Source organism: Thunnus thynnus, chromosome 9, assembly GCF_963924715.1.
Source record: "Thunnus thynnus chromosome 9, fThuThy2.1, whole genome shotgun sequence".
Classification (NCBI taxonomy): domain Eukaryota; kingdom Metazoa; phylum Chordata; class Actinopteri; order Scombriformes; family Scombridae; genus Thunnus; species Thunnus thynnus.
In genome coordinates, this window is record NC_089525.1 from 20,975,473 (window position 1) to 20,990,266 (window position 14,794).

At 39.4% G+C, this 14,794-nt stretch overlaps 2 protein-coding genes across 2 annotated transcripts; both read right to left on the minus strand.

Moving 5' to 3' along the window:
* Nucleotides 1–984: 984 nt before the first annotated feature.
* cd40lg (CD40 ligand) lies at nt 985–3,841 on the minus strand. The gene is made up of 4 exons (XM_067599633.1): nt 3,033–3,841; nt 2,632–2,659; nt 2,440–2,526; nt 985–2,316 (listed from the first exon to the last, which is right to left on the minus strand). The coding sequence occupies exons 1-4, from the start codon at nt 3,231–3,233 to the stop codon at nt 1,937–1,939; spliced, it is 696 nt and encodes a 231-aa protein (XP_067455734.1). The 5' UTR covers nt 3,234–3,841; the 3' UTR covers nt 985–1,936.
* A 1,504-nt stretch (nt 3,842–5,345) lies between these two features.
* tmtops3a (teleost multiple tissue opsin 3a) lies at nt 5,346–13,787 on the minus strand. The gene is made up of 4 exons (XM_067599632.1): nt 13,233–13,787; nt 10,053–10,381; nt 6,730–6,963; nt 5,346–6,126 (listed from the first exon to the last, which is right to left on the minus strand). The coding sequence occupies exons 1-4, from the start codon at nt 13,660–13,662 to the stop codon at nt 5,902–5,904; spliced, it is 1,218 nt and encodes a 405-aa protein (XP_067455733.1). The 5' UTR covers nt 13,663–13,787; the 3' UTR covers nt 5,346–5,901.
* Nucleotides 13,788–14,794: the final 1,007 nt, after the last annotated feature.

Sequence of the window (14,794 nt, forward strand, 5' to 3'; positions counted from 1 at the left end):
TCGGTAGCAAGAAACCCTTTACACGATGGAAGAGGTGACTAGAATAGATGACATCCTGTGAGTGTGTGCTGCCACTTCATCTGTACACACCTCCATAGAGATTCACACTTTCCGTGCTATTCAACTTCACCACTACAGTAACATGTGAAACACGTTGCTAGGGTTTGTGATGTCTGAGGTGCTAACTTTAAACTTGCACTGCATCGCGTTTTGCTTGTGATGGATGGGGTGGGTAGACCTTTTAAAACCTTATATCACTCATCCATTACATCTTTTGGTCACTAAGCAGTTCTTTGTAACTTACCTGTAGGTTATGATATAGTCAGTGGTTACAGTTTTCTAATGTAATGACTGAATCTAAACTACGTGTGCATTTTAAAGGGGCTATTACAGTGATTTTACATGTTTTCGCCCATTTACTACAAATCCTTAAAAGTCAAATACTTCACATTTATGATTACTATTTTTCAAACCATTGTCTAGTGTTTCTGAGATTTTTAATGTATGTTTGGCCTAAATTCTGTAGGGTATGACCATCAAATGGCAGACTCTTACAAGTTGTGTTGATCAGGAGTTGTGTAATCCATAAAAGTAAATGTTAAAGGACCAGTATGTAAGATTTAGGGGGAACTTCTGGCAGAAATTGAATGTAATATTCATAAGTATGTCTTAATTTGTGTATAATCACCTGAAAATAAGAATAGTTTTTTTTTTTATCTTAGAATGAGCCCTTTATATCAACAAAGGCAGGGGGTCCTCTTCCGAGGAGCCCGCCATGTTGCACTGCCATGTTTCTACAGTAGCCCAAAACGAACGAACCAAACACTAGCTCTACAGAGGGCCTTTCCATTTTTCACGAGTTTCGCAGCCACCGTAGGTTCTCCTGCATGCTTGGAACACTTTTGTCAAATAGTGTTTTGAAGTAACACAGTGCACATATTTCAAACAAACCTGCATTTAAACTGCATTACAGCAGAACAATAATGGAACATAGAAATCAGCACATGTCTCCTTTGATGGATTGCACAACTCAAGCTAGCTTCAAGAGTTTAAATGAATGGAAACCAATGATTTCCTGGAAAGGAGGAAAAATACATCACAAAATCTAAAACTACACTTACTGTGAAAAATTGTCAGCAGCAATATAAGGTGTACATGATTTGTGATTATGGAGCTAAAACTTGCAAAAATAAGCTGTTATTATGTTAAAGCAATAACCATATGTTGATGTTGAGGGTCGTAAGATACATCTGTTCCTGTTTTTGTGGTTTAGCTTCATGAAAAAGGGCATCTTTGGTCTGTGGTTTCTTATGCTCTAGATTTTTAACACCATATCAGTACAGACGGAAGTACACTTCAAAATTCAGGTTTTGCGTCCACTTTCAACAAACTCTGCTGTTAGGATATATTAGTTTGCACCTTATTGCTGATTGTTCACCCTCCTTTGATTTACAGAAAATGACTGCACAGCTCTCCAGGCCACCATTGAAATGATCCTGCATTTTCTTTGCCCCATACTGGGACATGCACACAGTATGGTTGTGTAATGCAATACTGAAAACATCTCTTTTACCTCTAGCTAACTCCAGAAACAAGATAGATGGAGGAGAAACTAAGAAAAGAAGAAGAAATATTTTTGGATTAAGTATTTAAACTTCATTTCACTTTCATACAACCCCATTTACATCAATAAATACAGAACAACCATTCACAATACTAACACAGAAATTACATAAAATAACACAAAGTAATCTTTTTTAATAAATTATAGTTTGAAAACGCAGTCTCTTAAATCCATGAAAAAATCTGAAATCATCAGTTTAACTAAGTCCAGTCATTTAAAAGTGTTCTTTGTAGCTTTAAATCCAAATCCATCCACATGACAGAAAGTTCCCACTCTTCAGCTTAGGTCCGTAGATGTGCTCGCATAGGGGTCCTACACTTTGTACATCCCAAAGGCTGTGGCTTCTTCATTGTAGTCCACCAATGAAAGGTCTTGTACCCAGACACTGAGCTGGTTTCCCTTCTCCAGTGTGATCACCTCTCCCTGCGTGGCTGTGCACAGCTGAGGATTGGATGCAGACCTGTTGTAGCTCTCCAGGCTGCAGTAGGCCCGCATCACAGTCTTCTCGTCTCCTGCCTCATTTTTCCTCAGCTTGACCATGCTGGCCAGTGGGAGCTTGGAGTTGCCCTTTGAGAAGGTCACCCTGGAGAAGACGAAGTAGTCACCGGGCTCCAGAATAGTCAACCAACTGTTGCGGTAGTAATTGATGTTCCTGAGAACTGAGTGCTTTGTGTCCCACTGGAGATAACCCGCTGGGGAAACAGATGGAAAAGTTAGAGCGGCATTATTTAGGATACCTTTAAACCCTGAATTGATTTTGGGGCATTTATGATTTAAATGTTCCATTCAGAATTGTGACTTTAATAGTTACTTACATGTAGGGTCCTGTGCTGTGTGCTTAACTATCATGCGTGCCAAGGCTTTGTAGGAAGTTTCCTGCTTTTCTGATAAGAGAAGGGCAGCTGGAAAGAAGAAGGAAAATCTGGTCAGAGACATTGCTGAGATTGGATTTTTGTATGCAACTTACTTATCTGTATATTGAAAAGAAAGATATTAAATGAATTTACCTTTTCCTTCAGCTGAGGCAGGTTTTTCCTATAGGGATAAAAAAAAAAAACAGTGGAACATAAGTAAGAATTAGTACCTTTTCTTATTATACATATTATAAATAATATTTATACATTAAGTAGGTTTATCTTTGTTAACAAAATGCTCCTCTTGTAACATCAAGACACTTTGCTGTGACTATAACACCTCACTTGTGTGTTCAAGAGCATTTCCTGTGATTCGAGACCAGTTTCATTGGTCTAACAGTTATATTTTTAGACAGAGCACAATGTGTGCACCATCAGAAGCTTTAAATGCTTTAACAAAAGCACTACATTGTACATTACATCTGTGATTTTAACCTGTGTTTATAAATGTAGTTACATTCCTCATTCCATTAGACAGAAGAAGAGATTTTTACCTTTTTGCTGGTGTGGTACAGGTAGATGAATCCTCCGACAGACAGCAATAAATGCAGCAATACTACACCAACCAAAAACCGGATGAGTGACTTGCTGTGGCCTCGTGATGGAAGTGGACCTGGCATGAGGACCGGGATGGACCTGTTGAGGCGTGGAGGCACTGGCGGTGCAGCCAGGCTGGTCTGGTAAGTGTTGATCATGGTGGAGAGGAGTGATGAAACTTAGAGAGGTTTGGCGTCCGTGACATCCCATGCACTTCTGAACCGCTGCTCTCTTAAGCAACTGAGTTATTCTCTAGCTACTTCCTGGAAGATCTCAACATACACATCTGTGAGATATGTGACCTTTGGTACGCAATAGTGTGTTGTGAGAAATGCCTTTTTGCATTTCTTCCCTTCCATGCTCAGAATGCCATGTTTCCTTGTATTACTCAGTACTTCTGTTACAGTTTTTCACAATTACTTCAGCACATTTTCTGAAACACTGTTGCGGTTGTCAAAACATTAAGAGCAATCACCACAGCATTTTACACTGAGCAGCACAAGACTTAATTTGTCCCGCAAAAGGCCACCACTCAGTCAAAATATTTAACTCACATGCCAAAAGTAAATTTTGTCACTGCCACCAAAATGATATGACCCTTTATCATCATTTAAGTCAAGACAGCCTTAAAAATTGTGTCAGTAAAAAAGAAGACATTAAGATATTGAAAACAAAATGTAAATTACCTCCAATATCTCATTCCAAACACATTTCTGTCTGCTCACATCATTTCATCTGATATTTAGACTTACAATAACACACAAAATCTTTTGGTATGGTGCAACTCTCCCCTACATGTCTTCTACACGTCCACGTGTCCTTCTGATTTACATAAATCACATACAGTATACTTTTTTTCTTCACATCTTTGCGAGTGGTCTGTGTTTCCTCTCTGATGTTTGTATGGTTTATATTAAGTCATTCATATAAGTCAGTTTCACCTCCTGTGGTGTATATGTGTTTGAGAAATATTAGTTTCACACGAGGACCTGGTTGACAGAGATGACAACAGCAGCAAATAGATATTGTTTAGAGAGACTTCCTGCAAGAAGCAGGAAACAACACATTTACTACGCATTTTCTTTATTTAAAAAAATGCAATGGCTAAGTGTTCACTAAAGAAAGCCTGGCTGTAGAACCTTGAAAGGTGAGCTCCATGAAGTCCAAAATAGCCAGAATAAATTTTCAAAAATATTCATTTGATTTTTAGTCTTTACTTCACAAGGTAAGCAATGAACAAATTCCAAATTAGTAAAGTGTGCTGAGAGCTTGAAGTATTCAGTTCAAATCAGTTCAATTCAATTTTAGTTTATCCAAGTACAAGACAAGTTTGTTGTCAAAACAACCGCAGTGTATGTGAACTCTGCTTGGATGTGGTAGAATTAGCTGGAAATGAGACCCACTGATGTTTTTCATGGTTCTCACATCGCCTGATTATGGCTAGTGTGAGATGTTTTTTATGTGGCATATTCAGTAGGTCACAGTGTGCCATGACTAGATAAGGCATCTTTAGAGATGTAACTGTTATCGTCATATGATGGCTCCGCTTGTATGTGGCTGCAGAATTCATTTTTGCTGTCAGTTCTGCACAGTAGCAGGTCAGTGCAGCTTTTCATCTCCGAATTTTGCTAAAAAGAAATTTAAAATACTTTTTTACTTCATTGTTGTGTACTTTTAACATGTTAATGCTGTTTAATACACTTCACATTATGTGTTCTGGATGGCAGTGCACAGTGATAAAATACATTTAATCATTTGTATCAAAGCAGCATCTACCGACACAGATCCGCAGAAGATGCTTCATTTCTTAAAACAGATTTTTTTCACCCCACAACTAGGAAAGTTGATGCTGCTAAATGATGACTCACACACATACAGGCCAGCAAGCTACATAAAATATTCTTATGTGCTTATGTATACAGTTATATATATTTAGGATAATGCAACTAGTATGGGGAGCCTGAAGATTTAATCAGTAAATAACATATTTCACAATTACTCATAGCTTCCCCTAGTGGTTCAAAATATTCTTAACTGTAATCATATACACAAAGTGTATTCATATGTACGTATATAAATACACTGTCTATTCTTAATGTTTAAAAGAAACCCCAGGGTCACCTTAAATTATTTTCAGCTTTGTTGTCCTAACTTGGTACCATGACGACATGTGATTATTTCATTAATAGTACAAAGTTATGGTGCTGTAACAGGTTGATTTCAATCTACCCTTTAAGCTGCACATGACAAAATATTACACCCTAACAGCTTGTTATTGTTATTGTTGTTATTGAATCCAGAAATCCTGTTTGCTGTGATTGTTGTTTATTGTGGGAAAATAAAAAGAGATAAAAAGACAAAAAATGATGATACTTCAAAATCCAAAACACATGCAGGTAGTTTTATTTCCAGTGTGACTGATAAATGAGGATGGATTTTTATCTTTATGTAACCCATGTAAAACATTTATTGGCTTGTGATTTTTAATTATTGGCACCAGTTAGACATTTAGGCCAGAGTCTCTCAGAGCAGTGAGGGACTGCTTTAACTTTCAACAAACGCATGGATAATACATTTTTAAAGTATTCATTCAAAACATGTACATTGCCACTTGCATAAATGGAAGGTCAACCACATAACCAAATCAAAATATGCATTAAAGTAGATGCTAAAACTACATGGCACTGAGTTTTACATTCAGACATTAAGGAGCTGGCTTTTGTCTTCTTATGTATAATCAAGTTTGGGTCTTTTGTTGCACTTTGGATTCAATAAAACATCTATTTTAACTTTCACAGTCTGTCAGATGAAAAAGTTGAAAAACCTTTATGGATTGTAGTGAACAACAAAGGTGTGGCGGTCATTGTGCCGGCTGCAGAGAACAGCGTTTCTGGACCTGCTGGGGATGTGAGGTTGTGAAGAGCTGAGGGAGGCTTGTCTATGGACGGGGAAGAAGCCAGATAACCGTGTCCTTGGGTTCGGGTGCTCCTCTCCTTGAACAGACTGAGGTTCCTCTTTGCACTTCATGAAGGCCACAAAGCATCTATAAAACTGTTTAAAATAAATTAGAAATCATTATGGATTTAAATACAAAATACAGAACGGTCATTTGTAGTATGAGTATTGATTTGGTGATTCGCAGGTCAGAAGACATCTAAATCAAAACTGGGTATGAATTTGGCTGCAAAGTCTTTAGACATCAAGGTTACATGTAGCCATTGTTTCAACATCATTTAAATAACAAATAGTCAAGCAGGACGTGACTACACGTTGAAATGCAGTCACTTGAACCAAAAGTAAAAGCCTTTGAACTATACAATATAAGAGCTCTTGTGGCATCCACAGACTGAAGTACGCCATCTAGTGTGTTGCTTGTAGCAGCTAGGAAGTGGCACTGCAGAGATGTTGAAAGTGACAGTGAAGTAACTGAAATGAGATGCATCTTTATTGTCACAAGGTGCCACTGAGTTCTCCTATCTCCTCAATATCACTCTGTTCTCCTCTCAACTTTATATTTAGATCCAGCTGGACACTCATACTGTATGTACTTCAATTACCAGGTTACATAATTTACTTAAGCCTCATAGAATCTAGTAATAAATGCATAGCCCCGACGCTGGGTCATCCTTCATCTTCACCCTGCATGGCTCTCACCTGGTTGTTGAAGAACATGTAGATGACGGGGTTGACAACAGTGCTGAACTTGGCCAGAACGGAGGGCACCACACTGGCCATGGGGGTGACCAGTCCCAACTTCCCAAAGGTGGCCATCAGGGCCATGATACCATAGGGCATCCAGCACAGCATGTAGCAGGACACCATGGATAACACCATCACCAAAATGTGCTGCTCTCTGCGCTGAGCTGTCAGCAGGTTGATCTTACCCACCTGGACACACAAAAGAGGAGGACAAGAAGAGGTGCACAGGTAAAACACTCAAGGATGACTCAAATGCTACAGTTAGAGAAAAGAAACTTTAACTTGAAAACCTCCTGCACACTTACACTGAGAATGTATTTTTCAGTAGAGGGGACATCTTGTGTCCATGTGTAGTATTTCAACATTTCTTTCTTTGGCGCCATCCCATGGTTATTTTTGACAACAGAAAGCAGAAATGCATGCGGAAACACTCCCCCCCTTTCTTGAAGATAATGGGGGCCGAGAGCAACAAAAATACTACAAACAAAATCTTATCAAAATAAAGTGAAGATGCTACAATGACATACAAACTGAACACGCATTCAACACAATGCAACATGAGACTCTCTTGTGCAAGCTGCATTTGCTGATGAATGCTGTAAGATATGGTTGAAAGCTCTGAAAAAGCTAAAAGTGGTCCTTGAGTTGAGATTATTTCCCCACTCAACCCATGTGGCCTTTAAAATCTATGTTGGATCTTTCTCTGTAGAGTCCTTGAATTCTTTTGCTTGATGAAAAACTCCAAAAAATATTATTTTTTCTTTCATTTTGCCCATGAGCAGGGCACAATATTTTCCAACATCTCACACTATGGTAAATAATGGTTGAAAATTATGAAATAATTCAAGGTTACAATGATATAAACTGAATAAGTAAATGATTAGAAAATGAAAAAGACTTGCAGTACGACTTGTCAATGAGTGTTTGATCTGTTAAATCATATCCAACAGAACAGATTCATCATGTAAAACATATTACTGTAACCAAAGAATCATTTATTAAAAACACTACATGATTTGAAGGAAAGTTTGGTCATTATATACTCAGTCATCTTCATCTACATGTTTCCTGATGTATTGAGGTGCTATAGCTGTGGGTTAAAATTAGCTCAGACGTCAACTAAACGACCAAATAAGTAATTTGACCATGCACTCCAGAATGACCCATCGGAACATTTTCAGAACGCATGGTCACCGTCTTGTGTAATTACCCTCAGAAGCTCATCACGGTGCTTCATGAGTAAATGAGCGTGGCTATCTGGTGAAGGAAGCCCTGCAGAAGAGAAACCCCTGCCCTTTCTGTCAAATTACTGCACACTCAATTGCACTTCACCTTGTATGATATCAGGTCATAACCTTTGCTGCTCTGTCTCCTCATGTAATAACTATTCTGGCAATGTTCGATCAGCAGTGATTTCTGCATGGCTGAACTTGTGTTCTGTTTTGAATATTACTCAGAAAAAACCTGAGACGTGTATCAGCTAGATCACACTAGCAACTGATTGGATTTTTTTTAGAGAGATATGATTTTTTTTTTTTATTTTGATAGCAAAAGCATCTTATTTTAACTGAGAGACTAAAATCTTATGGATAAACTTAAGGAATACTGCAGGATTGTGCTTCAGTGAATAACTACACTTTGTGTTTATAAATATGTGCATCCTTTATCAGATGACACACAATTATGGTAGAATATGTCTCCAAACTGTACATGAGTTCACAGAAAAAGCTTTATAGCACTGTGAATGGAATCTCAATGGGCTGCTGCCATGTGGGGAAAAACAAACAAGCTTGATCCACAATGAGCTGTTGATATAAATGTCATCTCTCCTTCTGACGTGTCAGTTTAAGTCACCTTTAAGAAGCCAGCAGAAGGGTCTGCAGACTGATTGCTCAGTTTCTAAGAAAAGCCTAAGGCGAGGCTCTCGGTTGGAAGGCATCTGGTGCATGGATGAGCCCCTGTTCACCAGTACAGTAATCAAGTCTGCAAAGCTTTTCTCTCCTCTGACTCCCTCGGGTGTACGGAGTTTTAAAAAAAATAGGGGTGCTTATATAATAGCAGGTATCCAATAGTAACGGGTTGCTTCCTCAATCTAAAAATAACTTCTAGGTGACTCATTGATAGGAGTAGTGGCAGCGAAGTGCATGGAGAGACCCAACACCAGTTCGGAGCCCTTAATTACCAATTATTTGTGCGACTGGCAGGTTTATGTAAGCCCCAAAGAGGTGGGCATGAGTCACTGGAAACTGAGATGGGTGTCAGTGCACACACTTCCCCGCAGACATTGCCCCCTATTTCTCCTTTTGCCTGTACATTAATTGTAAGATTGTAAACATAGAGCTGTTGAGGCTTCTAGGATTATCTGGCTTGATGCTCCATGAAATTCCCTCTAAAATACGTGACCATGTGTTAGTGGGAGTCTGACAGCCATCACTCAACGCTCTGAGCCACGATCTTATGTCCTAAGAACACCTTGACAGCTCAAGAGACACACCAGAGGCTACTTCAGCAGAGCCATTAAGGCTTCATAGCTGAACCGAAGAACGTGGTGAGAGGCGACACTTTGAGCACATTATCCTGAGAAAATTACAGCTCTATGCATGTAATCTGTGACACGTGCGTTTTATACTGAACCTTTGTAAGTGTTTTTGTGTTGTTTTCTGTCAGGGAATTATTACTGATTTGTTGCCACAGATAAGAATGATACAATGTGTCCAGCCATATCAAATACAATGACAATGTTACGTTCACCCCTATATTTTAGTGGGATCATAAAGCAGCAGACAAAGAGGGGACAAGTGAGTCATTATGCTGACTGAAAGGAGGAAAACATGAGATTCAAGGGAAACACCTCTGTCAACCAGAAATGAAAGTCTCTCAGTACCTTTAAGGTGGATTTACTGTTAAAAAAAAAATACTACGTGACAAATGAAACCCACAACACAGACACATAGTTTGCGTATGAGTAGACAGTTATTTTAAATTGAGATTCAATGCCATCTGTGATCTTCTCCTGTGTGCTGTTTTATATCAGGATGTTTCCATTCCCATTCACAGATAAATCAGAAATAGTCATATATAAATAAAACAAATAAAAACACACAAAAGCACTGATCCATGACTTAGAATTTGTGTTATATGAGCTTGCATTATCCTTGTTTAATTTATTTTTATTTGTGAAAAAAAACAATAAATTAATCCTACTCTATCCATAAATATGCATATTTTAGCAGACAAAAAGAACAAAATATGCTGTATATACTGTGTGCTGTACTCACCCTCCTGATTGCAACCAGGATTCGGCCATAAGAGTAGACCATGAGTAGAAGGGGCAGCAGCAGACAGAAGATGAACAGACACAACACGTATGAGACACTGGTGGGCGAACGTAGGTGCCACTGGACGGAGCACGTGGTACCAGGACCCTCAGGCCCGTAGCTGCCCCAGCCCAGGAAGGGGGGCAAAGTCCAGAGGAGAGAGTAGAACCAGGAGCCTCCGACACACAGCCAGGCCTTCCTGAAGTCTGAAATGTCAACCTGGGAGGAACGCAGCACAGTGGTGTAGCGCTCATAGGAGAGAATGGACAAGGACACCAGAGACACAATCCCTTATAGGGAAAGACAGAGAGAGGTTAAATCTAATGAACACACATTAAATGAAAGCAATACTTTATTCATCCCTACTAGAAACTTCTTTTGTGCCTCACTTCATCAGACGGTTGAAATAAAAGTTCAGCAACAGAGCAGCAACTGAAACTGACTTACTCACTGCATGCCAGTCATTCTATATAACCTGCTGACCACCAAAATGTAATTCATTATAAAATAAGGCCTAAACCTTTCTCAAAAGTGTGAAAACAATTCTAACGAAGGTGTCTGAGGAAGTGAGGAAATCATATAATTGTGAGCAGCTGGTCATTATTTTGAAATTTTAAAAAAATTGAAAAAAAGATGTTTTTCATCTAATAAAGTGAGACTTTGTAATGTCATTCCTAATTTAAACATGCATATGCCTTCTGTCACCTTAACTGAGAGGGAAAATTTTCATCTAATAAAAATGATTTTCTTAATTTTGTGTCAGGCTCATGATACTAGATCCTGATGACAGTTTACAGCCCTACCTACAGTGTATGTGAGCATTATACAATAATATCTTTGTATGTGCCTCCTTTCTGCTGTCAACTCTAGACAGGGAGGTACAAAATGTATAAATCAGTCTGGGCTGATTGCTGGTTTCCTGAATGTGTAGAAAATTGTATCTTTCTTCTTTTTAACCCCTTACTTTTCTTTGAGTGCCACCATGAGGTTGACATGTGGTTTTGAGTGAAATTACTTGACAACTATTGGATGGATTTCCATGACATTGGGTTCAGACATTCATGTCCTCCTCAGGATTATTTGTAATTACTTTGATCCTTTGACTTTTCAATCTACTGCCACTATCAGGTCAACATTGAACTTTGTCCATGTGGTGGTGGGGTGTGGTTTGGGCTCAGCTGCAGGGGAGAGATAGGTGGGAGTGGCTCATGGGAGCAATGCCAGGGTTAGTCTAATTGGCACAGGTGTTACCTGTTACCTAATTATTCTCTCTCCTTTTTAATACAGTAGCGTGCTGGACCTGGAGAGACACATGCTGGAGCCAGAGGAAGTCGGGTGTGCCAACCCTCCGTTATAATTGTATATTGGTTCTGTGTTGTTTGAGAAACTGGACTGTGTGCCCTCTGGAAACACCAGGCAAGTGAGCAGAGGAATTAAGAGTGAGAAACACATTTATGTTGTGAAAGTGTGTGTGTGTGTGTGGTCAATAAAAACCTAAAGTGGACAGAACTGCTTGTGACTGTGTTTGTACTGGATAAAGTCCAAATACCTGCAAAACTGATGACATTCCCTTCAGCCTCAGCTGTACTTTTTGTATCGTGATGATTAGCAAAAATTAGTATGCTAACATGAAAAGATGGTGAACATGAACATTATGTGCACTTAATGTCAGCATATTAGCATTGTCATTGTGAGCATGTTAGCATGCTGACATTCAGCTCCAAGCACCACCGTGCTTAAGTGCAGCCTAGTGTCAGTTCTCGTAACTTGTTTATTTGTGGACCCACATCTCCTCTGGGCTATCCAGTCCTACTTCTGTTAGTGATTTCCTACATTTCCCAGAATGCCTCTTGACTGCAGGCAGAGAAAGGACATGAACTTGTTGTTCTCAACTCCTCACTCACAACGAACAGGAGTTGGACATCAAGAACGTGAGAGTTGCTCTGTTAAAAATACTCATAATAATACTGATTTTAGGTTGAGTTATTCCTTTAACCTTTAACAGAATAGCTCAGTGTTTGTGAATGTGCATGTGTGTGTGTGTCTATGTATATACAGTATGTGTTAGTTTGTTCCAGCATGAGCTCTGTATATGAGCTCTGTAATATATGCGCATTGTGTGACTCATCATTAGGTGAAGTAAGTTCATCTTTTGTACAACAAGTGCACAAACAGGAAGTACATGTTGAATAAATTAAGTAAGGAATCTCTAACACACTAGCAACAAAGCCTTCAACTTTAAGGCTTGTGTGTGTGTGTGTGTGTGTGTGTGAGTTGTGGAGTAGTGGAGGTGGTGTTCAGGATTCAATAAGAAAATAGGTCAAGGTGGCAAAACTCTATTAAGTCCATCAAATGACATGTTGGATGTGAATCATCCTTACCTTGACATCAGATGAATAGACTCCATCAGTACCTATACGATGCTGCACAGAAGCCAGTGACAATGGCTTTCTGTGCAACATCGTATAGGCCGAGTTGTCTTGAATCTCAGTTATATTTGGTCTCTAAATGTATACTCTCAAACGGCCAATTGACTGCGCACTTTAATATTTACATTTTCTTTACATAACATTTTGAAAGTTTGAAAATGTTCCTCCAGTTTATCTTAAATTTGTGACACTTAAAACTGTAAGTCATGCATGTTTGTTATCTAACTAGTGTTGTAAAAACATGTCATTAAGCACAATTTTGAGGTACAGGGGCATACTGCACTTTTTACTCTCTATCATTTATTTGACAATTTACAAGTTGCTTTTCAGATTAAGATTTTACATATGAACATACATACATACATACATACATACATACATACATACATACATACATACATACATACATATATGATGACTATAATGCATGTGTAAACATTACCAGTGAAAGGGGCATTTCTGCATGATAATAATTTTAATTTTTATATTTATTTAGCTGATAATACTTCTGTACTTGAACTTAAATGGCGTATAACTCTGAATGCTTTTACTTCTAATGGAGTATTTTTACGCGGTGGAATTGCAACTTTTACTAAAGGATCTGAATACTTCTTCCACCCAATACTTAACTATAGCACGTTTAAACTTTCTGAATTCATCAGAAAACGTGCTAAATTCAACACAAGTGACTCAATATACAGATGTCACTCACCAAAGAGGGAATTGGCGAACCCGTACCACTTGCAGCCGTACTCTCCTATGAGCCATCTTCCGTGCAAACTCGCCGCGAAGCTGAAGGGAGTCCCGAAAACACACACGAGGATGTCGCTCAGGCTGATATTCAACAGGATGAGATTGATGGGCGTCCAGAGGGTGCGAAACTTGGCGAAGATGAGCAGAGCGAGGAAGTTGGTGAGGATGCCTGCCACTAGAATGAAACCGAGGCATACTGCCACCACCGTGTGGCCGGTTCGGCTCAGCCCGCCGGGGGTCTGGGGCGCCGTGGAGTCCCGCAGGGTGGCGTCGGTGCTGAGGCTGGAGCTGAAGAAAGAGCTGTCTGTGGTGCTGAAATTGTAACCGCGTATGTGGACGACCATAGCAGTGAGTGGAGAGAGGCGGCTGAAGAGGAGCTGGACACACATAGAGTGAGGAGCATTAAGTCCTGCACAGTCCCTGTACAGCAGCTCAACGCGATGTGAGGGCCGATCTATAACACAGTTATTAGAGTGTGTGACCTGTGCACTTCTTTATACCCCACAACCCTATAATGTATGTAAGTACCCCACCACCACCACCACCACCCCCCCACCCCCACCACCCTCTCTCTGCCTTAACGAGTCCTTTTGATCATAGTAGCCTGTGTAAATGGAATAAATCCCCCAAATTCATTGCTTTCTAGCTGCTAATGCTTTCAAGGCGTTCTGCCGAGCTTATTTTGAGAATAAATAAAGTAAGAATAAAACAATTACACCGACTACTACTGGGTTTTAGAGTTTTGCATGGCAGATATGGGACAGATTAATTGATTGTCCAAGATGAAGTTGTAATTTTAAAGTCACACTGGAAAGAATTACTCCAGAAATACAAACTTTGGTTTTATGACTTTTGCTAAGCTGTGCGTTTTATATTCACTTCTGCTTTCTGTGCCAGTCTGTTCAAAGTCACCAACAAAGAATGTTTCACACCTGTTCAGCCTTTTCTTTTCTGCACAGCCTCCCATACGATGAACCAACTTCCCCACATGACTTTAAAGGACTATACCAGTGTTTTATCAACATTTAAAATACATTAACCATATCCCAAATTGGAAACAAATGGATGTCTGTAAGTAAAATATATACCAATGTTGTATGCCTTGGAAAATACTTGTGAGCAATGTTAAGTACACGCAATTTGATGTAAATCATCTTAAACATGCAAAAACACCTGTGCCATCCTTCAGTATGAAAGGGCAATGCAGTCACTTTTTGGGGGTAGTTACTTCACTGCTGTCCCTGTTTTATTGTTTTTAAAGAGCACAGACAAGGACAACATCTATTAAAATCACTTTTATGTTATCTGACACTCCACAAACCCCCTTTTCTCTTTATTCCTGTGTAGATTCCTGAGAATGTGTTTCCAGTGTGTATGCGTGACTGGTAGGACTGACGTCATCTTGCTCTTTGACACTGCCGTCGCAGGGGAGATCTCTGTAAACCTCACTGGTTGCTGGTGTCATCTAGAATCTATACGCTGAAGCCATGAAAACATAATGCCCCTCTTCTTGCTTTGCAA